Here is a 24,848-nt window from a genome sequence, read left to right on the forward strand (position 1 = left end):
AGTTGTCATATAAAAAATCACGTTCGGTTTCATAGAAACCTGTGCTTAAGAGGATAGCAATATGCAGCGGCCTCCGGCGTAGCCTCCCTTTCTGTTTTTCAGTACTAAACCTTTCTTCGTTACGAATCAACCAGGATATCTTAACACGTCTCGTAATATGTAGTAACTCATTAAACGAATGCCTTTAATTTATACACATGATCCACGTCTATTTTCCTATACAAAATTTACTGAACACTGAATCCAAAATATCCTCAATTCCAATAGCCTGCCCCGTTATCTTAGCTATTCCGTCAGATGCGTATCTTAGATTTTCTGTGGCCATGACGATATCATTGTCAAAGTCTTTAGAGTTCAAGAACTCCTCCAAACCATAAAACACGTCGTTTTTCAGGATCTCAGTAACTCTTTTGGAAACAACAATCGGACTCGAATCGGCACTCGATTGAGACAGGTGTTTGAAGTTTCTTGTTAAAATATCAATAAGCAATTCTATGCCCCCCTTAGTCTTGCAAGATACGCTCACTATTGGATAACTTACGCCGAACCTATTTTCCAATTTATTCACAGCTCTCACCATTTCTTCTTTTGAAACTAGATCGCTCTTGTTGACCACGATAACGACTCGTTTGCCTTCGAACTCATGTGACGATAAATGGTTCAGTATATCTTCCGGCAAAAGGTTTGGAAAGTCGGTGGCATCTACAATAAATAAACACAAATCGCTCTGTATACTTTTCTTCCTGGCTCTCTCAATGCCCAGTATCTCGATTTTGTCGGCACTTTTGGCCCTTATCCCAGCAGTATCACAGATAATGACCTTGTATCCATTAATAGTGATCATCGCATCGATAGAATCTCTAGTAGTACCAGGAATATCACTAACAATCGATATATCGTCGTTAGTTAAGCTGTTCACTAAAGATGACTTACCAACATTAGGGGCCCCGAGTAATACTAGTCTGATCCCGTCTTGCAAGATTGAAGATTTTTCGACCTTTTGAATGAAAGAGAAAATTTCATCCCGTAAACGTTTGATATTGTTTTCCACTCCATGGAATATCATATCCGTATTGTCAATTTCTTGGCTATTATCATCAGCAAAATCAATAATTGCAGTCAATTGAGCCATATTCGCTATAATGCTGTTTCTCCAGTTCTCAAACAGTACCCTATTTTCTCCATTAAAACTTGATAAAGCAGACCTTCTTTGAGATTCTGTTTCAGAATCGATGAGGTCTTTGATACCTTCCAATTGAGTGAGGTCAAACTTCCCGTTTTGAAAAGCTCTCCTAGAGAAATCGCCAGGTAGGGCAAATCTTATGTCTTTGCCACTGTTTCTGTCGTGTAGCGAATCGATGGCCTTTAATATACCATTAACTACAGCCTTCCCACCATGTACATGCAATTCTAGTACGTCTTCACCAGTAAACGAGTACGGTGCTTGAAAATACAACAATAACGACGAATCTAGTAATATTTTCGCCCCATATTGATCATGATGACGATGTTGTTTTGAACCTACAGAAGATGGTAAATATATGTTTCTCAGAATAGCTTTCCTTATGGGTGGACTTACACTTGAATTGGTCAATCGGTTGTAAATATACCTGGAATGTGTGCCCGACACCCTTATAATCGCTATTGCAGAGGTCTGGTTTGCTGGCGTAGACAAGGCATAGATTGTTGGTAGGTGTGAAGTTGCAGGCTTTGTAAATCCGGACAACCTATTCACTGCTCTTTTGCAAAGAAGAGGATTCGAAACGAAATGTGGCCGCAGGAGAAATAAAGCATTCATCACAGCTTCGCTGGTTAACCCTTAAAACCTTTATCCGAAAATGTGTCGTGTGCATGTACGTCTGTTATACGTTCACACTACTTCCTAAAAGTATGTCAATTCCATCATTAAATTGATGGAAATGATGTCAAAAAAATAATTGGACGAGTCCGGAATCGAACCGGAGACCTCTCCCATGCTAAGGGAGCGCGCTACCGACTACGCCACACGCCCAAGTGTTTATTGAAATACTAAAACTGTATAGTGCTACATTATTGCCTGTCATTATCCTTGCAGCTGCTTCGTTCTAACAAGGGTTGCTCACCTGGAAGAAGAGCAGTACACTTCCAGCATTCACAGCATATCCACTGCAGTATTCCATGTGGAAACGCACAAGAGGCATCGAGACATAGTGCAGTAACTGTCGAACACACAGCGAAGGAAAATACGATAGGAAAAAGGTCGGACAGGGAGCAACAATACAATAGCAGACGATTGCAACAATTACTCCCAAGCYGTAGGTTATAGTTATTGTGGTACGACTGTAAATGTACATGCCACTGTTGTATCCCGCGCGCTACCCGGCCGGGTTTTTTCTCGCTGCTAAGAAAGCGTAATGGTAAAAGAAGTTGGAAAGTATAAGTGAGAAGACAGCAGGTGCGGTGTCAAAAGTGGATAGAAGTAAGCAACATTAGTAGCAGGTATGAAGCCGTTCCCATACAGTACGTGGCATTGGAGCCGAACCATTAGACCTCTTTCACGGTGTTTACCCGGGACTTGCGTTCTTCAGCAAAGCTCAAGATTGACCTCAAAACGATACCTGTACCACTCAACGTCGAGGCAACAACAACAGGGCTTCCTACCCGAATCCGAACTCGCCCAATACAGAGACTACTATCAAGGCCTGAAGGGTGCGATAAACGAGATACCTGAACCAGTGGCCTCCAAATCGCCTTCATTAATAACGCTCCACAAGAGATTACAACTGCCCAATGAATTGACCTACTCAACGCTATCCAGATGCCTAACGTGCCCCTCCGCAAAGCTGCCCGATAAGATTAACGATCCTTCCAAGGGTGCGGCTTTTATCAACACTGTGCCCACAAATAAATATTTGGACAACCATGGTCTGAACATCATGGGGAAGAATTTGTTATCCTACCATGTTACCAAATCCATCATCCAGAAGTACCCAAGATTGCCAACGGTGGTCTTGAATGCCGCAGTAAACGCTTACATATCGGAGATAGTACTGGCTCATATTGCCAAATACTGGGGTATAGAAGTGGAAACTACATCTGTTTTGTCTCGTTATTTGAAAATGGAGCCTTTCGAATTCACCTTAGGGAAGTTGAGATTCTTCAATAATTCGTTGAACTCTAAGGACGGTATTGAATTAATCACTGGAAAGAATTTCTCGGAGACAAGTGCCCTTGCAATGAGTGTGAGAAGTATAATAGCTGCCATTTGGGCCGTGACAGAACAGAGAGACTCTCAAGCGGTTTACAAATTTATTGATGACCATATAATGAGCAGAAAATTAGATATCACGAAAATGTTCCAGTTTGAGCAACCAACAAGGGAACTGGCCATGCTATGTCGCAGAGAAGGGCTGGAGAAACCTGTGTCGAAACTAGTCGCTGAGTCTGGTAGACTATCCAAATCGCCTGTTTTCATCGTACATGTATTTTCAGGTGAAGAAACTCTGGGTGAAGGTTACGGTTCTTCATTAAAGGAGGCAAAGGCAAGAGCTGCCACTGATGCCTTGATGAAATGGTACTGTTACGAACCTCTTGCTCAGCAGGAGCCGGTTATCGACCCTGGCACTGTCGTCGTCTAGTTCGCTCTTATAAAATAAAGAATTCATGAACCAGAATAAATTTCTTGTACATACATGTATACATTAATACAATAGGCATTTATTTTATGTGTATATAAATATATAAAAAAAGTAAACAGAAATTTGCTTTCTTTACTGCTACCCTTTACAAATCAGCAAACAAACAAAAACAGCAACTTATCCAATTAAGGAAAACACGTCGGATAAAAGAAGCCAACTCAATGAATATAGACCATTTGGGGTTAAGCCCCTTAGCCATTTCAGAAGTCAACTTTCTGCATGAGTCATCTTCCAGTTCGAAGGACCATTCTTGGTTCTTATTTTTAGGCTTCAAACAGGACCAAACTAGCGAGGTTTACGTACCAATAAATGAAAATGAAACTGATTCCGGGTGGTACGTTGAAAAGGTTATACCAATCCCGGTACATCCAAATCTTCAAATCGATCAAGAGAGTTTGCAAAGAAAGATATCTTTGGTGAAAGTCACTCAAAAGGACATCTGCGTACTTGGTATAATAGATTTATATCGATCTGATCATGATGAAGACATTGAAAATGAAGTGATGGAAAAAATACTTACCCAATTGACTCCCCTATCACTGATGTATTTAATCAGGTACAACGTGTCATATCCTCCTGCATCATCCGAAGAATTTATTAATAACTTGAAAGGCTTTCGAATTGAAAACCAGATCCAAGTAGGCATGAGAATAATCCTTGAATTCCTACAAGAAAAGGTACAAATACATGATATGAACGACAAATACCAAATCCTCATACCAGATAAAGACGTGGATTTGCACCGCGACGAAATCCTCATATCAGATAACAACATGGGTCTGCATCGCGACGAATTTAAGCTGATTGATATGAATGATCAAGAAATTAACATTCAGGAATATAACAATAGTGCCATTAGAAAACTAATCGAAAGAATAAATCGAATGATAAAGTTCTTGGAGAATTATGACATTCATGATAACTCCTTCTCCAGTGGTCGAGATGTTATACTCCGAAAGATATCGATGTTAATAACGCAACTACAAAGGGGTGGGACTAATGATATGAATTACTTATTAGACAATAAGGTCAATGAAATAAGACTATTGGAAATTTCGTGTAAGCAATGGGAAATTTCAAACGCATTAAAAAAATAGTTAGAATTTACATAAACAAATACAATGGCATTTTTGCTCCTTATTGTCATCAAATCAGTAGCTTTCTGATACCCGTCATAACTTCCCATTTATTCATTTCTTTATTGAACGTACAACCCAGCAATTTCTTATTTGTAACGGGACAATGGCCCTCATTATTAACCAAATAGCTCATGGCGCATGGGTAACATGCCACATATCCAGTTTCCAATACGCATGGATTCTGTATGGATTTTTCACAGACAGGGCATAACTCAGTGGCTTCATTTTCATCGTTGGTTTGGTCACCACTTGACGAGACAGGTGGTCTTGGAATATCTTTATCTAGGTCATTCAGTTTTTTCTTCAATCTTGTAGTCATGTCCTGCGTGGTCCACCATTGATAAACTCTCAATACGAATATAAAAGTTGGGAAGAATTGCGAACCCGTGAAAGATAAAATCCGGAGTATGACCGATAATTTATTTTGTAAAAGTGCCACGGCTGACGACATGTTTGTTCTCTGTAATCTACTATCGGGCCCCTTTGTCTCTTTGAAGCTAGATAGTGCTGGTGAAAGTGGTTTCATGGTGGTATACTCTATGTTACACAAGTACTGCAACAACGAAACAGCTCCTGTTTTTTTAGTTAGAAACAATAGCTTGATAAGTAAATTGGATAGCGCAAAGAGTTTCTTGATATAAGGGTACAGTTTCAAAAATACTCTTTTGACCCATGTATTTCCACCATCATTACTATTACCACCCAGTATACCGCTGATTGATGCTTTTTCAAAAATCTCATCGAGCTTGGATGTAATGTAAGGGACAATAATCTTCTCCAGGAAGGTCACTTTTTTTTGCAACTGGGTTAGTTGCAGACCCTGCGGCCATGAACTTTCACTTTGTGGATTTAAACATTGCGTCAGAGCCAAGTTCTTGTCTCTTGAGTTGAAAAGTTGCAGTCCGTAAAAGCGGTCAATAAATGTAGAATTATATGTCTTTAAATGATACCATTCAACAAACCCTTTTGCAACTTGAAACCATTCGGGAAAGTAGTTGTTCAATTGTAAAGTGTACTTGTTGGGAAAGTTCGCCACAAAGTGGTTTGTTAACAGATACCGTATCGATGTGGGCAGCAAGGAATCGATTTCTTGCGACGATACTATTTCGAAAATAGTTGGGTACAATGGCTCTAGCCCCACCCTATCTCGACCACCGGTTCGGGATCCTTGATCAGGTTGACCAGCGGATGGCAAATTCGAATAAAAACTCATCAGCCAATGATTGTTTTTCCTTATTCCTGCCTTACTTTACCTGTTTACTCTTCCTTTGCCTCTGTCATAGGCTTCGTCCAAAAATTACAAATGTCACCCAATGGCGTCGCGATAACTAGTGACTCACAGATATCGCAGTGGTATGACGATTTGAACCCGTATCCAATTACGTGTCCCTTTCAAAAGGTGGTTATTATGGGTTAGCGATGGCCTTCACCCACCTCGACAGTTTCTTGGTATAACCCACACCCCCTTATTTGGGATAGGGATTCTTATGTATAAAATTGCCAAGAAATTCTTTAAATTGTTAAAGATTAATAGTTTATTGTTATACGAACAAAAGAGTGAGCCTCACTGCAACTATCAACCAAGTAATAAGATATGGCTATCCCTGAAAGGTTCATGACCAATGACAAGGGCACCTTTGGTGAATACACAGCCAGTTCCCGTTGGCCCATTATTCTACAAAATGCTATAGACGATTTGACTACGCAACAAGAATTGGAAAAGAGTAACACCACCAAGTTTCAACAAGCTGAGTCTATCAAAACTGGGTTGAGGCAGTTCCGCCAAGATGTCATTGACCGTGTTCGTTTGAGACCGTTCACTGAAGAAGAGATCAAGTTGGCAAACGTCCCGCTTTCGTTCAACGAATACTTAAAAGAACACTCCGAAGCCAATTGGGGTGACGTCGAATGGTTATTCTCCGAAGTTTACTTGTACAGAAGAGTTAATGTTCTTTTCCAACGTGAATCTGAATGGGCTGAGTTTGATATTTTTAACAGACTGAAGCAATCTACTTTTGAATCTTCATTCCATGGCGTTGTGGAGTTGGCTTTAAGGTACCAAAATCTGTTGCCCCAATTGAAAAACATTGGGCAGAACTCGGAAGACAACGACGAGGATTTATTGAAAGTCCTTTTCAAAGAATTTATAGAAATTTCTTTATGGGGAAATGCCACTGATTTATCTTTGTTGACCAATGCCACTTTAGAGGAGATTAAATCTATCCAAGGGGCCAAAGCAAGAGCAGAATCTGAGTCTAAAATTGTTGTGAATGACACCGACAAGGCATGGGGCGTATTAACTAACGCCAAGGCCAATGCTAATGGCAAACCAATTCGTGTTGATTTTGTTCTAGACAATTCTGGTTTTGAACTATACGCTGATTTAATGCTAGCAGCTTTCCTGTTAGAAAGTGGACTAGCCACCAAATGTATCTTCCATGCCAAGGATATCCCATATATGGTTAGCGACGTTATGTTAAAGGATTTCGACATCTTAGTCCAAGACCTGAGAGACCGTGAATTTTTCCCAAGTGGCCAACCGTCAACAAAGGAATCCAAGGCCCTTGATTTCTTTGCCAAGGAAATGGGCAAGTTCATTTCGAGTGGCGAGCTAGAATTTCGTGAAGATTCTTTCTGGACCACGGAACTAGACTATTGGAATTTGGATACAAAAGAAACCAAGTACCATGGTTCTGTTTTACATAAAGATTTACTAAATTCTAACCTGGTTATCTTCAAAGGTGACCTAAACTATAGAAAATTGACAGGAGATAGAAAATGGCCCCGTACCACTAAATGGGAGACCGCAATCGGTCCCCTTGCTACCAACGGTATCACGTCTTTGAGTTTAAGAACCTGTAAAGCCGACGTACAGGTCGGTTTGCCTGAAGGTCTCGATGCTAAATTGAGTCAAGAATGGGAAAAGGAAAATCCAGGTCGTGGTTCTTGGTGGTGTTGTAGCGGTAAATGGGCAGTTATTTGTTTCTGTTCTGGTAAGTCAGACGGAAACTAACGCCGCCGCCTAGATAACCCCTCCGATACATACATAACTTTTATATACAGGTCTAAAACAGCATTTAGATTCACATATTCTGTTCTTTTTATTACACTGCTCTTGATGAAAAAAAGGAAACCGCTAAAAAACTATGAGCGATTCAATGACAAAAGAAAACAGTAGGCTTAAGAAATATAGAGCATAACAAGGTGTGATCTATCGGCAAAATGGCTTCAATAACAGAACGGTATAACGATATTGTTGACATATACTCTACTAAATTAGAACATTCATCCTTGAGGCAAGATTCGCAAGAATATCAGAATTTACTACTTTCCACAATCAAGAAATTATTAGACTTGAAAACAGCAGTTTATGATAGGCTCGCGTTATTCAGTGCCAATGAAACCATAGAGGATGTTTCTACGACTTCAATCAAGTTTCTAGCAATTGATTACTATTTGGGGCTCTTAATATCGAGAAGACAATCTAATGATTCAATTATGGCTCAAAGGCAAAGTATGAAGTTACTTTATTTAAATAAAAGTGTTGAATCTTTTGTCAAATTTTTAACTACTTTACAAGATTATAAGCTTCTGGATCCTTTGATTAGTAAAAGATTAGAAAATTTTAAGGTCCATTATAAACCACAACTAAACGAGTTATATGCACAACCTAAGAACGACAAAGATTTATCTGGAGCACAATTGAAAAGGCAGGAAAAAATTGAGTTATTTCAACGCAATAAAGAAATTGGTGCAAAGTTATACCATTTAGAATCACAACTAAAAGGCGATGATGAAGACCTTGATCATGATGAATTACTAAGAGAACTATATCTAGTAAGGCTACACCAATTTAGTCTGAACACATTCAATAACATTGAGCAAAATTTATTTGAATGTGAAGTGCTATCCAATTTCCTCAAAAACGCACCACGTCAAACTGAGTCACCAGGGATTCAAGAGCAGAAGGAATTACATCGTAATGATTCTACGGGCTTCACCGACAAACTGGAGACCATAAACAAGCCTTTGATAGACAAGAAGGGCCAAGTTTTAAGGAACTTCACGCTTGTTGACAAGAGACAACAGCTTCAACAAGAAGTGCGTGGGTACGGGCAGTATGGACCCACAATGTCAGTGGAAGAATTTTTGGATAAAGAGTTTGAAGACGGTAGAGTTCTTCAAGGTGGCGAAGAACCGGAAGAAGTCCGTGATGAAGAAGACATGGACTGGCAAGATAAGGAAACCTATAAAGCTCGTGACTGGGATGAGTTTAAGGAAAGCCATGCTAAAGGTAGTGGTAATACAATGAACAGAGGATAGAAAGAATATACTTAGGTACTTATTATTGACGTTTAGGAAGAATTAAGGAATTTTTCTTCAGCATTATCTAGATTTTTATTTTGTGTAAGAGGATTTCGTTATTTTTATTCCTGGCAATTAGCACCGGAGTAGAACTCACTATTAGATTTGAAGAGAATATTACATTTTCTTCTTTCTCTGTCAAGTTGATATTCGCTATGAAAACTTCATCAATCAACGGTTCCAGGTTTTCTAAATTTTTAAATCCGAAGTCTCCATTACCATAGGATATGGTGATTATGCTGTCGTTCAGGTCGATCTGTATTGGCAATGTTGAGGCTGGAGCCAATTTTTCTTTTGATATGATTTTTTTTTGATCAAAAGAGTAAACCAACAATGTTTCATTGTTTAATTGGATCAATAGTTTAGAAGTTTTCTCATTCAAAAACAAATGACACCTTTCCCCAATCGGCTTACACGATAATATCGCATCAATCTTCAAATCAATTTTTTGTAGCAGTACACCTTCGAAATTGTATATGACCAGTTGATATGGATTCGAAGACAGCAAGATTAAAGATTTTTCTGTTATGCCCAATATGCAATCCAAAATATTAGTAGTGTCTCCGTCACCGTCTTCGTCATCATCATCATCATGTCTTATGACGTATGTTTCCTTTATGTCAATTGGGACGTCGCCAATAGCGTCTATATTGTTTAGTTCCCAAATATGAACATGTGGTTTGCTGTTAGCGGCTATCAATAAAAATTTACTCTTAAAATCTATATTGATGACGTCGCCAAATGAAAGAGGTTCGTCTAAACCTTGCATCAGATCCAAATCCGAAACCAAAGATGCATTAGAAACTGAAAATAATTTCAAGTGAAAACTCTTATCGATGGCAAGAAATTTTAAGGGTGAAACCCAGAAAATTTTCACAATATCACCACATTGCTCCATAACCATTCCCTTTACAGACTTGGAACCCAAGCTGGCATCCACTTTGTGGATTTCCAACGATTTGGTATCTGCATCGTAAAGAGCCATATGATCACCGTAAGAGCTGATGATATCAATTCTCGGCAAATCGGATTGAATTTTAGATACTGCACCTTTATCTTCATGCTTTTTGGCAACAGCAAACAGAGATTCTACTTTAGTAGAGGATGATCCGGTTGAAATTTCCTGTTTAGGTTTGGTATCAGAGAGAGCACTATTCAAAAGGTCCATTCCATTTGTGTTGAAACTGCCCTCCTTGCAGCTATTTATGTTCAGCCTCTCCAAATCGTGCAAATGGGAATCAGAGTCTTTGCTATGCAATGAATCCAGCTGATTGACCACATTGGGGCTCTTCAGCAAATAGATAATCTCCTTGACGTTTTCTTGAACAGCCAACTTGGATTTCAACAGCGAATCAGACACAGATCTTTTTTCGCCTTCGTCCTTAACAAAAGCAGCTTTCGACTGCACGTTGTTCAATTGGTACTTCAAATCTCTGTTCTCGCCCTCCAACTTGGCAATCCTTGCCTTCATTTCCGACCTTTCCAGTTCCCATGTGATTCTATCTCTTTCATTTTTGGTGAACTCTGTTTGCAAATAATGCATTACACCAGGCAACGTGTAATGTGGATGAACATGCGTCTGGTTAACAGCCATATTGTCTTCTAGTCCTACTGTGCACACCTCTTCCAGACCTTCTGGTGGACATGTTCCTCCTTACCTTTCATCCTCTCTGGTGGCTTTTATCCAAGATCACGCGACGGGCCAGATTGCAAACTTAGCACCAATACAACATTAGAGTACATTCCAGGAAGGAAGGAATGTTGGCGGAAGCAATGGAAGCTGTTGAATGGAAGAGAGGGGATGGTCAGCGACATAGCTTGAGGTAGGAAGGATCTTAAATCTTGTTTTCTTATAGTGTAGCCCGGCGCCATGTGAAAGACGCAAGCACTGGAGATTAACCTTAAACAGCTGTAAGAACTCGCCCTTTCAACATCTAGCAAGAAACCACTATTGCAGGAGCCAGAAACGACCGGATGCAACACGTCTATGAGTCACTGTTATTAGTACAGAAAGGTTCACACATCGAGACGATTCAAGTGGAAAGATAGAAATTGGGTTTCCATACACCAATAGAGTTATATTGTCATCCTTTTTTTTACTCTGTGGGAAGTTATTCGAAAACAAGGAGATACAAGTGCAAGTACTGATGAACGACTTTAACCCAGAAATGGGGAAATTCACCACCACTGAAGACCTGCCCCAGGACAATAGGAGTATGGAAGATATAGAAACGTTGCCTAATTTGCCCTGCAGCCGTAGTGGTACTCCGAATAAGGGGAAAGATCTGGCGCCCAACAAGATGGAAACTCCAAGAATACTCAATATGAGCATGGTACCAGATTACTTGCAAAAAGAGAATCTCTCCCCAGAACTTTCGTCTGCCACTGTGTCTGCAGGGTCATCGCCTGTAAACGTTGCCCATAAGGAGTACCTTCCAATAGGAATCGCTGGATCGAGTAACATAAAGGGCTCCAAGTATGAGATCCAGTTGCAGCAACAGCAAATGGTTGACTTCGCTGAAAATGATATACGTTCACCGTCTTCTAGTATAGCGAGCTTTAAATTAGATATCATGAAAACACTAGAGCTTCCCATTCCCAAGAGAAGAGATATCAAGGGGAACCATCTATCCAAATTACTGTTTGCCAAATCTCCCCTAACAATTAACACATATTGCCAATTTTATGACCCCAACACGAAGTCCATATGCAACCAAGAAATGATTTGGAAAGATAAGAATAGTAGAGAGAAACATGGTTCAAGGAAGTATCAGAGGCATTTGAGCAAAATCCATAACGCCGAACTGACAACAGAAAACTTCACTCAGCTTTTTGACCATAATTCTCCACTATTCCAAAAATACTATAATTACCAGTCCATGCTGATGAATGATCTACTCGCTGAACCTGAGACAAAGCCCAAGGAGAAAAAAAGAAAGCAAACAGAGGATAGCACAAGAAATGATTCAGACACCGGGCAGAATCCCAACTACTACCAAGAGCAACAGCATAACATCCTGGAACTTCAGTCGAAAATAGCCATGAACGACTTGATAGAACTTCTCATTGATCTGAACATTCCGTTCTCTGTATTAGATTACCCACCAGTGCGAGATTGGCTTAATAAGTATTCAATAATTACAACAGACTCTCTACCAGACGAGGAATTCTTTAAAACAGACTCAAGCGTGCACGAATTCGAACAGAACAGCGACGGAACCACTAACGGTGGTAATTACAACAATAACAGCAATCCCAATAATCATGACCATAACCAATACACTCACTAATTAGAACTTGCTATTATTCTGCATATATAAAAACTGAAATACATAATAGAAAAGCATAACCTTATTCACATTCTTCTTAAGAGCAAAAGTAGATTAAAACTACATCACAAATTATAATATAAAACTAAGACAACAAAAAATACTAATATATATATATATATAAAAAATGAATAATTAAAAGCGGAGAGAAAAGAATACTATGACGATCTAGACTGTTAACGTAGCTCTCTCAAGATCTCGTTCGTATGTGTCATACTGTTCGTTCGTTTGTTTGTTTGTTTGTTTTTCAGTCTCGATTTCAGTCTACTTTTCTTTTTCATTACCAATTACATCATGGTCCTCTTCTTCGATCGACGAACCTTGTGAAAACCCACTGAATGTATGTTCCAATCCATCACGGCCAACTTCCGCGGATTTCTTATCTCCTGCCTTCTTTAAAGTGGAGGTCTTCTTAGTAGCCTTGGCTGCTTGACCATCGTTGGCTAGTTCATCCTTAACTGGGGATTTCTTTTCGGAGTCTGTTTGAGCCTCAGAACCGGCTGCAATAGATGGCTCTGCGATATTCTTTACTGGGCCTTCGTCAGCAGTTAAGCTTTTGCTTCCAGTTTCATTGTTTTCTATTCCTTCTTCTTCTTCTTCGAGTTGGGTTGGCAAAATTTCAACGTTTTTCTTGACAGGTTTGTTTTGTGCCAAATATTCTTCAGAAGTCATACCAATCAAACTCTTAACCTTTTCTTCGTCAATATTATCGTCACCGCGTGCAGAAGCGACGTCTTTCATAGCCTCCAATAAATTTAGTTTTTCCTTTTTGAGCTCAATTTCAGTTGTATTCAATTCGCTCTTACGTTCATTGATCAATGAGTCTACTTCCAACTGCTTCAAGCGAGCCTCTTTGGTTGATAATTCGGCTTGTTCTTTAGCCTTGTTAGCAATAATGATAACATTATCATTCAAATGAGATTCTAGTGATTCCTTAGTTTGACCTAACTCCACCAATTTATCATCTTCTCTAACGTTTCTGTTATTTTGGGCGTCAAGGTCACTTTCATAGTTCGAAATCTTCGTTTTATGATCGACAATAGCACCTTGTAGTCTGGAAATTTCTGCGTTAATAGCATCACGTTCTTCAAGCAAAGTATTATGTTCTGTTTCCGCGTTTTCCAAATCTTCGTGGTATGGCTTCAACAGTTCCTCTTGTTCTTTACGTGCATTACTGATATCTTGTTCACAGTCTTTACCCCATTCCTCTAAATCTTGATCCAGGCGGGCTTTTTCATCCTTTAACTCTTCTTGCATTTGCTTCTTAAAATCAATTTCTTTGGTCTTGGTATCGTCAAGTAGAGTTTCTTTTTCAGTGACTTTCGCATCCATTCTAGCCACTAGAGTATCGTAGCTGGCTTTGACTTTTTCTTCGGTGGTTTTCTTCTCAGTTTGATGCCTATTTGCTGTGTTTGTTAGTACCTTAGTATCATTGAAATTCATGGAACGTTCCATGGCTTCCCATTTACTCAAGGAGTTTTTATAAGACTCGGTTCTTTCAGCGATTTCTTCGTCCATAGCACGTTGTGCTTCGGCTCTCTTACTGACCTCGCCAAGTACTGGAGAAATTAGCCCAGAGGCGATCTTAGTGATGTCTTCTGGTGATAAGAATAAACCACCGCCCATGTTAATCTTGTTATGGAACTCCGTTTTCTTTTGGTAATTGGATTGGGCAACGGCAACAGCGGCTTTGTTATAGTCTGTGTTAGTGAATAGATTTTTGTGCATATTGCTCTTTTCAATAATTTCCAACTGTCTGTCCACGTTGGATCTTGCCATAACCAACACTTGTTGAGACGTTAATTGATTCAAGTAGGTATCTCTCTTTTGGGCCTTTAGAGCGATACTTTTATCGATATCTTGGCCGGGATGCATGTCCTTGACAGCATTAGCGGCATTTAAAGCATACCTCTTCGAGCAGGCATCTCGATCAGCTTGGGCGCTCTTTGTCTTTTGAAGATCTTGTGCTCTCGGAGCATCCACTTTAGACATGATATTGCTCATCATGTCATTAGAAAAACTGAACTGGTTGAGTCTACCATGCTCATCGGTCTTGATACCGTAATGAAAGTTTCCCTTTTCAGGTTCCCACCTTTCTTTGATGCGAGACTCAGCCTTCTTTTCAGCACCCTTCATGACCTTTCCCAAATTCATAGGTTTTTGCTTGTAGTTAACGAAATTACCGTTAGTCGAGTTATTAGTTTGGATGCTATTAGCACCACTTAAGGCAGAACTGGCCGAGGTTATAGAATAAGACTTGCCGTTTTGGGAACCTGAGCTAAGGGACTCCGCTGTCATCGAATAAGCTTTCGATGCAGCAGCCCCTGATGATTCTTTGGCTCTCCTCTTAACCTGCGATTCCTTTGAGGCTTTGGAGGTGGTAGAAGTGACAGAATCCCTACGAGTGGCATTGGCTCCGACTCTGGATGCAGCTTTAGTAGCATCAGGGTCAATAAACATACGTTTGTATGCCTCCACAGTAGTTTGATTATCGTTGGCTAAGTTGGCAGCTTTATCGGAGGCAGCATGAGCATCTTTGACTCCAATTGAGTAACTTTGCGCCGGGGATTGGTAAACTCCGTATTTCAGTTTCGCCTTGTACAGAGCCTCTCTGCTCAATGGTTCGCCAGTCGTCTGATACACTCGCGGTTTCCTTTGAGTCTTGGAAGCATGCTTTAGGGTCTTCTTCGACGAAGTTATCGACGAAGTCCTACTCCCTGAACCAGACAGGGTCTTGCCTATAACAGGTATGTCTCTTTCTTCCACAGCGGAAATTAAAGACATTGATGTTTTGCGTTTATTTATTGCTATTGCTTTGCGGAACTACTTGACAGCTAAAGACTATGTAGACGTGGTAATGTACTACTTTGTTCCGTCTTAAAGTTATTGTTCAGAGTCCAAAAATCCCTAAGATTGACTTGCCCAATGAACATCGGTGATATACTGAAGGCCAACAAGGAGTTCTTTCCATCGAGTGGCAGTAGTTCTTCCCCCTCTCGAGCACGGGCCCCTTTCGGCAGTTGCGATTTTCTTCCAGAAGGGCCCGATTGCCGCATCGGGAAATGGCTCTTTCCCTTTTAGGGAAACGCGGCCCGAAGAGGAAGAGCTCGAACAGCCGAGGTATTAGATTTCCTCTTTGGGCAAGGTGTAAACAATAGATGTTGAAATATTTGGGAAGATATCGAATGGAGGAGCACAGTTTATCAACTGTCCTCCCACTGGATGATGTACAGAACAGGACAGACACTGCTTGGTTTTTAGAGGCAGGTACTAGGTGCTTTCAAAAAGACAACGATTGATTGCGTAGAATAGTATTACTACATCGCAAACAGGAAGAATGAACTATAGTTATGAAGGCTGCTTTTGGGACCCGAACGAGAATGGGGTGAACATTGTTCTGAGCCACATCGCCCAAGGAATCAAGTCGTGTGATTCGATGATACACTTTTTCAAACAGCGTAGTGAGCTGGAGAAGGATTATGCAAGACGGTTGGGAGCCATCACTGGGAAACTAGACAAGGACATGGGAACGAACCTGGAGTATGGGAAGCTGAACGATGCGTTCAGTGTGGTGCTCAATGCTGAGAAGTCTAGGGCCCAATCGCATTCCAAGCAAAGTGAAGTTCTTTTCAGGCAGATTTACACGGACACGAAGGCATTCGCTGCTAACCTGCAAGCAAGGTACACTACTCTAAGTGGTAAGATCGAAAGATTACGGATGGACAAGTTTAGCAAAAAGAAAGGCTGTGAAGTGCTGCAGAAGAAGTTACAGGATGCCCAGATCAGGGCCAGAGACTTACAATTGAATGAAAACAACATGATTGGGGCCAAGAGGGCCGAACACAACAAGAGAGAACTGTTGAAATGGGAGTCGAATTCCCAAGAATACAAGATCCAACTGGATGTCCTGAAACAGGAATTCAAGGCTTCGCAAAAATTTTGGATACACGAGTGGGCACAACTATCTTGCGAACTACAAGAGATGGAGAATGCCAGAATCTCCTTCTTGCAATCGAAATTACAACAGTTCGCCACTTCATCCATGGAAACGTGCATTTTAGAACAAACAAAGATGGACATGTTAACCACACACCTGAATTCATTTACAGCTGCAGACGATATATCAACGTTCTCGAAAGAAAATGGGACCGGTAGATTGAAACATAAAAACTCCAAGGACGATATGGCTTCCAGTGCCAACTGGGCTCAAATGAGCAACCTGTCCACAACAAGTAAGAAGGGTGAGTCATATATGGATAATATAAGGAAACTTTCGTCTCAACTAAAGGAAACGGAAAATAAAAGAAAACTAGCTTCCATAAGCAAACCGTTGCCATCTCCAGAAGTGACAATGGCAAGACAGTTCAGAAACTCCACTCCTGTCATACGCAGTGAGAGCAAAGCTGTGGCGGACCCCACACTATTCTTACAGTCTTCGCCTATTCGAATACAAAGCACCGTGGAAGAACCCACAAGAAGAAGTGAGCCTGTGATATCAACAGCGGTTGACCATACTGAGCAATTGAAAAGGGATGACAACACGAGACCTTCTGGAGATGACTGTCCAAAGGCACACCAAAGAGATAGATCGATAACGTCACCATCAGAATCAAGCTCCTCTAATCCAACAGATTTTAGTCACATCAAAAAGAGACAAAGTATGGAATCCATGACCACATCAGTGAGTTCCATGGCTAATAGCATTGACGACTCGCAAAGGTTTGCCAAGTCCTGGAACTCAACTAATAGGAAGAGGAAATCAATGAGCCATTTGCAAGTGCCCACATACACTTCGAGGTCCGACAGTGAAGAAAGAACGTCTAGTTTCGAAAATAATCGTGACGGACCTGATTACAACATAACAAGAGACGCCAGTGCAAGTACGATTCTTTTCAAACCCCCCGTATCACAGAGAGGGATGTCTAAGGGACATACCCATAGAAAATCCATGATATTGCAAGGCTCAAGTAATCCGATCGAAGATGCATTATACGAAATGGAAAGGATCCAAAGTAGCTCTAAGCCGGGCGGGAAAACAGGAAACGTTATGACCGAAAGAGGCATGGTAAGAGATAACGGCATCACTGTTACATTGCCTATCGTTACTAGTGAAGGCTTCCCAGTTATTGAATATGCCAAGGCCATGTATCCGTTAGTTGGAAACGAGGCACCAGGGCTGGCCAATTTCCACAAAGGCGATTACATATTAATCACTGAGATCGTTAATAAAGACTGGTTTAAGGGTGAGGTCTACAATAATGACCGAATTGAAAGAGATCACAGAGTAGGGTTGATTCCTTACAACTTTATACAACTGCTACATCAGGGACCTTAATCAAAGCACATTTCATTTTTCTTTTTCTTCACTTCATTCCATTCTTTTTGAAATACCACATTAGCACTCTTGATAAATAGGAATATAATAATATATACCCGTGGGGGAAGGATATCCCCCGGATTGTAACCCAACGTCATGAAACATCTCCTTTCTAGTGTCTCGCTCGAAGGACATTTACAAGTTTAAACCTTTGCGTTCGTGCAAATGTTAGGCTCTTGTGTTTCTCAAATCATGCTTAACCTTTTGACGTAATAAACTATTCAATCGATCAATATGGTTTCTTATAGTGATATTGTAGTCTATTATGCTAATAGTATCACTCCAGACGAGAAATGTCTACCTCGCGTAGTAGCTAAAAGCAAATATTAACATAATAATTATCAAAAAATGAATGATAATATTGCCATTTTTGAAAAAAACCCTGCGTAAGTTGAACCACCATAGACAAATACTGCAGGAGTTGAAGATGGCCCCATTCAGACAGGATAGTATTTTGGTATGTGTTTAGTCTGGTAATGACTTTTTCAATTCACGTTTGTTTTCTGCTGGCCTTTTTATACTAACAACACTTTCTTTAACAGATAATATATCCAAGATCACAAACCACTCTCGTCCAGTTCGGTTTGAACGAAGAAACGTTTGCTGTGCCTGAATTGGAAATTCCCACACAAATTTATCGTAGCACGAAACAGGATGGTTCCTATGAATATCATTCAACCAACAAAGATGATACAGCCGAGTTAATCAAGCCCATACAGAATGGTTCTATAATAGACATAAACGCATTTTTGCAATTCTTAAGACTAATATATGTGTCCCTTTTGTCTGATAGAGCCAATAAAGGCCAAGACGCATTTGAGGCTGAGTTATCCAATATACCACTTTTACTAATTACTCACCATTCTTGGTCACAATCTGATCTAGAGTCAATTACCCAATATATATTTGAGAGTCTCGAGATAAACAACTTGATTCAATTGCCTGCATCTCTGGCGGCCACCTATTCCATGATTTCGTTGCAGAATTGTTGTATTATCGACGTTGGAACATACCATACTGATATCATTCCCATCGTCGATTATGCACAATTGGACAATCTTGTGTCGTCACTACCAGTGGGTGGACAATCTATCAATGAATCTCTGAAAAAATTGCTACCACAATGGGATGAGGACCAGATAGAATCTTTAAAAAAATCTCCAATTTTTGAGGTGTTGAGTGATGATGCCAAAAAACTATCAAATTTTGATTTTGGAAATGACAATGAGGACGATGAAGAAACTTTGAACGTTGCTGAAATCATAACAAGCGGCCGTGATACACGTGAAGTCCTAGAGGAAAGAGAACGGAGCCAAAAGACTAAAAGTGTCAAAAATAGCGATTTGGAATTCAACACATTTTGGGATAAAAACGGCAATGAAATTAAAGTTGGTAAGCAAAGATTTCAAGGTTGCAATAACTTACTCAAGGGTATTTCTAATCGTGTAGGATTGACTCTAGATAAGATTGACGATATTAACAAAGCCAGGGCTGTTTGGGAAAATATCATTATTGTCGGCGGTACTACGTCAATTCCAGGGTTTAAAGAAGCTTTGTTAGGGCAACTATTGAAGGACCATTTAATTTTAGAACCAGAGGAAGAAAAGCTGAAAAGAGAGGAAAAAGCTAGATCTGTGCTACCTGCTACAACGAAAAAGAAAAGCAAGTTTATGGCAAGCTCTACTGCGTTTATCCCAAGCATAGAATATGTGCAGTGTCCTACAATAATTAAACTAGCTAAATATCCGGACTATTTTCCTGAGTGGAAAAAGAGTGGATATTCTGAAATTATATTTTTGGGCGCTCAAATTGTTTCTAAACAAATCTTTACACATCCAAAGGATACATTTTATATTACAAGAGAAAAGTATGATATGAAAGGCCCAGCTACTCTTTGGGACGTGCAATTTTAAAAGTAAATAATATAGGCGTAATTGTGTTAAGATTAAAATAAATGTGTAATATGTGTTTTATTTTGTTATTCCTTGGTATCACCAGAGGTTAAGCAGAATTAAATGAAAGAATATATAATAATATGTAATAAGCGTACAAAATCAACAAGGAAAAATTATTTTGAGTCTTGAAATGCAATCGTTTTTGAAGGGACAGTTCTATTGTGACCAGTTTCCATTGAAATATTCTTTTCCAGGTCAGGCTCCTCATTTCCACTTGTAGAGGAAGACTCACTTCCATTTGATGGGTCGTCCTTTCGTAACCATCTTTTGAACAAACTGACGAATAAGCTTGCAGTCATCACTTGCTCAGCTTGATATAACACCAGAGGAACCAACAGTTTACCTAAATGTTCTTTTTTATCGGCATATTGCGATGTAATTAACGATACACCTAGCGCGGCTGTTTTGGCAGGACCGCAAAACATGATGCAGATCGCATCTTCCTTAGAATAATAAAATGGCCTGAAAAGGCTATAAGAGTAACGGTATAGTCTTGTAGATTTGCCATCAATGGGTTCGTGTGGAAAAAGCTTGATGATAAACCAAGGTCTTGCACACAAGTATGACAATCCTGTGAAGAAAATGTAAATTCCCAAATTGAAAAAACAGATAAATATGATGCAAACATGGGAGACGCTTGCGAATGAATTTTGATAAAAGGCTGTTGAAAAAGAACTGAATATAATCAACAAAAGCATGTAGGATCCAATCTTGATATGGTATTTTTTCAAGAAACCCATATAATATGCAGTATACTTTGGAAAAACGTTTTGAATAACTTGCCCCACAAACAAGGGTACGAAGACAGAAAGACCGACTTGCTTCATAACACGACCATAAAGAGCACCTATACCGTTTCCGGTAGCAGGATTGCCGTATTGAAACGGTGCTTGGCCAGTAAACATTTGGACCAATGCAGGAGTAATAAATGCGCCCAGAAGATTACCTATAAACACTTCACAAACGCATAAAAGATCATTTCCGCCAGCATCCGTAGTCATAATGACGTTTGACGCTACAGTCGTCGGACAAGTGGCAGTTAAGATTAGACCAATAAGTACCCAGTCATCTATTTTCGGATTCTTAGCAGCCTTTACTGCACAGCAAAATCCATACACTATAGATGAGGTGATTAAAAAACTCAAGATTAGAATAGTGGTATGGGCTCTCCAATTTAACATATTTGCCATTAGGGACTTGGACTTCATTCCTAATCCACTTTGAAGGAAAATCCAAGCAACACAGCCGTAACCAATACTATATTGGCCTCTGATTAGCCCACCGTCCCTTGCAAAATTTGGGGCAAACCTTGCAATAACAATTAAAATTGCCAGGCAGAAGAAGAACCATTGAGACTTCAAGTACTCTGTTATCGGGTGTGTCCAGATCTTTCGTATTTTTGAGTCCTGGTTCTTCATGTGATACGTATCGGTATTATTAATTATATGTTTTCTTTATTGCAACTTATGTTGGAGTTGTAAGGTATCGTAAAGGGTGGAAAGGCTGTACGGATAGCATAGATGGTCCCGGGAAAGAAAGACACTGAAATTTTTTTGAGTTTATATAATCGGAGGTTAAATCAAACGGTGATTGTACGCTATTCGGAAAAGTTGGTGCTTTCCCACCTGCTGGTAACCTGTTGGAGCTTTCACTTCCGAGTAGACCAATGTCATTGAAATATTATGGAAGATCGGCTCGGAAGAAAAGGCTCATAAGTTCCGAGCTGGTGAAAAAAATGAGAAAAAACCTACCTTGATTGAATAGTGTAATGGGTGCTTTCTTAGCAAAAGTACGATGCTATCGATGAAGTTGCTACGTTGTAGTGTGTAGTAATGTTTCAAGCGGAATCATCAAGAAGAGTTATACGCAGTACGCTAATAGCTTTGTCATGGGTACCTGTATTGTTAACAATAAATAATAATGTGGTGCATATTGCACAGATTAGAGGCACCTCAATGCAACCTACGTTAAACCCACAGACAGAGACATTGGCGACTGATTGGGTACTGCTTTGGAAGCTGGGGGTCAAGAATCCGGCTAGTCTATCAAGAGATGACGTTATTCTTTTCAAGGCCCCGACAAACCCTCGAAAAGTTTACTGTAAAAGGGTTAAGGGCTTGCCTTTTGATACCATCGACACAAAGTTCCCATATCCTAAGTCACAAGTGAACCTGCCGAGGGGTCACGTATGGGTCGAAGGAGATAATTTATTTCATTCGATTGATAGCAACACATTCGGTCCCGTTTCAAGTGGGTTGGTTATGGGGAAAGTGGTAGCGATTGTCTGGCCACCGTCCAGGTGGGGGTCAGATCTCAAACTTAGTACTGGTAGAAATTGCATCGCCAGAAGAGCTGTTGCGGAGTAAAGTGGTGTTCACTATGAAAAGATATGAAAAGGGGAATTCAAATGCAAGCGTTTTTTATTATAAATTTTTCTTATGTAATTAATATAGACGATATGATTTGTGTATAGATATGTTTGCCGTTAGGTTTCTGAATATATATTCTTTGTATTTTTTTATGCTACACGTGTATGCAATATCAATTTTTCTCATCGTTTTGGAAAGAAGGAAATAACGATCTTCTAGCAGGTCTAGGAAAATCTTCACGATCTGAACCAACAAAAGTAAAATCCTGTTCGCCTTGATCATCACCTTGATCTGCTTGCCGGTTGGTGCTTCTGTCATCCTCAAAACTAAAATATGATGAGTTGTCCAAGCCATCTATTAATAACATATGAGAAGTACTTAAATTACTGTTGCTGCTCATGGAGGATTTACTGAATATGGGAGAGAAATTTTCTTCTCCTGTACTTTCACTTGAATTTATTGACGAACCACTAGAAACTCTTTTGTGATTTAGAGATAGTTTTGGAGGCGGTTCAAATTTAAATGATAATGCTGACGATGCTGTAGTCATCGAAGATTGGGGGTTATCCTTATAGAAGAAGTTAGGATTTGAAGGGGAGGCTAATTTCCTAAAGGAATTATTTTTTGTAGCAAATTTTTTGGATTCCTTTCTAAACTTTTCCATTTCCTGTTCACAATTTAACAGATTTTCCTGCGAATTCATCCCAACGTACTGGCATGGATAACATAATTCAGGGAAATTATCAAAAACTGCCTTATATCCGCCATCCAATATCAGTATGTCAGGGTAAAATAACTTGGGATAATGGTCCTGATTTATTATACGATCGCAATTTCTCAAATGGGATGCCAATAGCGGCCCTCGATGGGAACTAAATTCGCAATGAATAATTAGTAGAGTTGGTAGATTGTTGTTGTTCTTATTCCTATTGTGAGTATCACCATGCAGAACTTTATGGATAAATTCGTTCTCTATATCATCCCTAGAGTGTATGTTAATCGAATTCATAATGTGGCCGCCTGTATACTCATATTCAAATCGGCAGTCTACAATACAACACGAATTGTAAAATGGCTGGCATATATTATTCTGCATGATGTTTTTCAATGTTTCTGGAGATATACGAGGGAAAAAATCATTTGAATTTTGGTCATCATAGTAATATGGTATTTGTGTTTTCCCCAGGCATGACTCGTAACACTTTTCCTTTGTCGAATCGAAAGCCAGTGGACTGGATGATACTGAAGTGAAATTTTGAGAAATATGTGAGAATTTCTGTGAGCTTTTCCTTGACGACCTTGGGATTTTTCCATCCTGTCTTTGTACCCTCTTGCTGGAATTACTACTACTATTCATACTCGTTTTTCTTGATAGTGATCTTGATCTCGAAAATGAGCTGGACCTCTGGGGGCTTCTTGGGTATTTGATCCTATTTAATAGGTCATTCTCTTTAGTGTTAGTTAAAGATCTTCTCGATGAATTCCTGGTTGGACTTTGTAAAGATTGAGAAGCAAAATGCATATTTAATACTATATCATCATCCTCATTTTCATCGTGCTCACCATGGCGATCGAACTGTGTTATCGTTGGTGAAGGAATATCTATTTCATGATCACTGGATCCAGTCAATAGTGGAGAGTTATGGAATGAAAGATGGTCTTCATTAACCAAATCATCATTGGCAGGCGAATGTTTACTCTTGGACTTGAAAAATGTCTGGACATTTTTGAATATGTTCTTCTTCTTACCGAATGGACTTTTCAAGGAGATTTTTTGAGAACTCAGAGTACCTTCGTTTGCATATTCATCGTTGTTTCCATGAAATATATTATTCATGATTTCCTCACCTTCGCTGCCCTCAATCCTCTTTTGTTTACCAACGTCTTATTATATCGTCTCCTTTCAACTGATCTTCTTTTTATTTTGTTTTTGTCTGCAGCTTTTTAAGTTTGATATATTTACCGAGACAAAAAAAAAGAAAATAGACAAAGCACTTAGGTATTTAAAATAAAAGGATGTAATGCCAGGAATGTTACCAGATAGCAAACTCAGGGAATATGTGCGTTAGATCGTTCTGAAAAGCGTAGGAAAAACACTTGTATTTTCTTGAGTGGGTATGAATTACGGAAAAAGTCTCAAAAAACGTTGCTTGCGCTTTTCGTGTTTTATAGTAAATAAATGCTTGACGACCATAGCCTTCAACAACAAATCAAGGCGCCCTTCTGAAAATGGTCAATTAGTAAATATACTTTGTGGGGAGTGTATTCATTTACCCCAATAGCAATAACAAGGCGCCCCTATTACAAAGGCGCCCCACCCTTCGACGCAATGGCGCTATCAATAAGGAGCATTTCGAATGCTGTAGCTATGAATGGGAAAACCCGATTGGATTAACAACTACTCATTAAAAACGTAAATATATATATTATATTATATTATGTTATATTATATTATATTATGTTATATTATATTATATTATGTTATATTATATTATATTATATTATGTTGTATTACATTATATTATACCAAATATATGGTGTTTATTATTTTTTATCTACGTGTATCTTACTCGTTACAGGCAGGGGAAGTGGATTTTCGGGGAAGAAGAAGCAAATGGTAAAGTGTCATAAATACTC

At 39.5% G+C, this 24,848-nt stretch overlaps 14 protein-coding genes and 1 non-coding gene across 15 annotated transcripts; 8 read left to right on the plus strand and 7 right to left on the minus strand.

The window, feature by feature from the left end:
* Positions 1–208: 208 nt before the first annotated feature.
* Positions 209–1,798, minus strand: MSS1 (Mss1p; the record flags this gene model as incomplete). Its single annotated transcript, XM_018367151.1, has 1 exon — positions 209–1,798. One exon carries the CDS (start codon positions 1,796–1,798, stop codon positions 209–211), a length of 1,590 nt encoding a protein of 529 aa, XP_018220085.1.
* Positions 1,799–1,938: 140 nt separating this feature from the next.
* On the minus strand, positions 1,939–2,011 carry DI49_4111. Its single transcript has one exon. It is a non-coding gene; the product is annotated as a tRNA-Ala (tRNA).
* Positions 2,012–2,480: 469 nt separating this feature from the next.
* MRPL3 (mitochondrial 54S ribosomal protein mL44) lies at positions 2,481–3,617 on the plus strand (the record flags this gene model as incomplete). Its single annotated transcript, XM_018367152.1, has 1 exon — positions 2,481–3,617. The coding sequence occupies one exon, from the start codon at positions 2,481–2,483 to the stop codon at positions 3,615–3,617; it is 1,137 nt and encodes a 378-aa protein (XP_018220086.1).
* Positions 3,618–3,838: 221 nt separating this feature from the next.
* Positions 3,839–4,774, plus strand: CSI1 (Csi1p; the record flags this gene model as incomplete). Its single annotated transcript, XM_018367153.1, has 1 exon — positions 3,839–4,774. One exon carries the CDS (start codon positions 3,839–3,841, stop codon positions 4,772–4,774), a length of 936 nt encoding a protein of 311 aa, XP_018220087.1.
* Positions 4,775–4,823: 49 nt separating this feature from the next.
* PEX12 (ubiquitin-protein ligase peroxin 12) lies at positions 4,824–6,029 on the minus strand (the record flags this gene model as incomplete). The annotated part of the gene is made up of 1 exon (XM_018367154.1): positions 4,824–6,029. The coding sequence occupies one exon, from the start codon at positions 6,027–6,029 to the stop codon at positions 4,824–4,826; it is 1,206 nt and encodes a 401-aa protein (XP_018220088.1).
* A 381-nt stretch (positions 6,030–6,410) lies between these two features.
* Positions 6,411–7,829, plus strand: DI49_4115 (putative methyltransferase; the record flags this gene model as incomplete). Its single annotated transcript, XM_018367155.1, has 1 exon — positions 6,411–7,829. The coding sequence occupies one exon, from the start codon at positions 6,411–6,413 to the stop codon at positions 7,827–7,829; it is 1,419 nt and encodes a 472-aa protein (XP_018220089.1).
* Positions 7,830–8,038: 209 nt separating this feature from the next.
* Positions 8,039–9,139, plus strand: TAP42 (Tap42p; the record flags this gene model as incomplete). The annotated part of the gene is made up of 1 exon (XM_018367156.1): positions 8,039–9,139. One exon carries the CDS (start codon positions 8,039–8,041, stop codon positions 9,137–9,139), a length of 1,101 nt encoding a protein of 366 aa, XP_018220090.1.
* Positions 9,140–9,206: 67 nt separating this feature from the next.
* On the minus strand, positions 9,207–10,775 carry FAR8 (Far8p; the record flags this gene model as incomplete). Its single annotated transcript, XM_018367157.1, has 1 exon — positions 9,207–10,775. One exon carries the CDS (start codon positions 10,773–10,775, stop codon positions 9,207–9,209), a length of 1,569 nt encoding a protein of 522 aa, XP_018220091.1.
* A 553-nt stretch (positions 10,776–11,328) lies between these two features.
* RSF1 (Rsf1p) lies at positions 11,329–12,471 on the plus strand (the record flags this gene model as incomplete). The annotated part of the gene is made up of 1 exon (XM_018367158.1): positions 11,329–12,471. The coding sequence occupies one exon, from the start codon at positions 11,329–11,331 to the stop codon at positions 12,469–12,471; it is 1,143 nt and encodes a 380-aa protein (XP_018220092.1).
* Positions 12,472–12,774: 303 nt separating this feature from the next.
* EIS1 (Eis1p) lies at positions 12,775–15,294 on the minus strand (the record flags this gene model as incomplete). Its single annotated transcript, XM_018367159.1, has 1 exon — positions 12,775–15,294. One exon carries the CDS (start codon positions 15,292–15,294, stop codon positions 12,775–12,777), a length of 2,520 nt encoding a protein of 839 aa, XP_018220093.1.
* A 553-nt stretch (positions 15,295–15,847) lies between these two features.
* Positions 15,848–17,845, plus strand: HOF1 (formin-binding protein HOF1; the record flags this gene model as incomplete). Its single annotated transcript, XM_018367160.1, has 1 exon — positions 15,848–17,845. The coding sequence occupies one exon, from the start codon at positions 15,848–15,850 to the stop codon at positions 17,843–17,845; it is 1,998 nt and encodes a 665-aa protein (XP_018220094.1).
* Positions 17,846–18,314: 469 nt separating this feature from the next.
* Positions 18,315–19,800, plus strand: ARP9 (Arp9p; the record flags this gene model as incomplete). The annotated part of the gene is made up of 2 exons (XM_018367161.1): positions 18,315–18,344; positions 18,430–19,800. 2 exons carry the CDS (start codon positions 18,315–18,317, stop codon positions 19,798–19,800), a joined length of 1,401 nt encoding a protein of 466 aa, XP_018220095.1.
* Positions 19,801–19,955: 155 nt separating this feature from the next.
* Positions 19,956–21,260, minus strand: RCH1 (Rch1p; the record flags this gene model as incomplete). The annotated part of the gene is made up of 1 exon (XM_018367162.1): positions 19,956–21,260. The coding sequence occupies one exon, from the start codon at positions 21,258–21,260 to the stop codon at positions 19,956–19,958; it is 1,305 nt and encodes a 434-aa protein (XP_018220096.1).
* A 414-nt stretch (positions 21,261–21,674) lies between these two features.
* IMP2 (endopeptidase catalytic subunit) lies at positions 21,675–22,208 on the plus strand (the record flags this gene model as incomplete). Its single annotated transcript, XM_018367163.1, has 1 exon — positions 21,675–22,208. One exon carries the CDS (start codon positions 21,675–21,677, stop codon positions 22,206–22,208), a length of 534 nt encoding a protein of 177 aa, XP_018220097.1.
* Positions 22,209–22,383: 175 nt separating this feature from the next.
* On the minus strand, positions 22,384–24,048 carry MIH1 (putative tyrosine protein phosphatase MIH1; the record flags this gene model as incomplete). Its single annotated transcript, XM_018367164.1, has 1 exon — positions 22,384–24,048. One exon carries the CDS (start codon positions 24,046–24,048, stop codon positions 22,384–22,386), a length of 1,665 nt encoding a protein of 554 aa, XP_018220098.1.
* Positions 24,049–24,848: the final 800 nt, after the last annotated feature.

The sequence above is a fragment of the Saccharomyces eubayanus genome, chromosome XIII, assembly GCF_001298625.1.
Source record: "Saccharomyces eubayanus strain FM1318 chromosome XIII, whole genome shotgun sequence".
Taxonomy (NCBI): Eukaryota; Fungi; Ascomycota; class Saccharomycetes; order Saccharomycetales; family Saccharomycetaceae; genus Saccharomyces; species Saccharomyces eubayanus.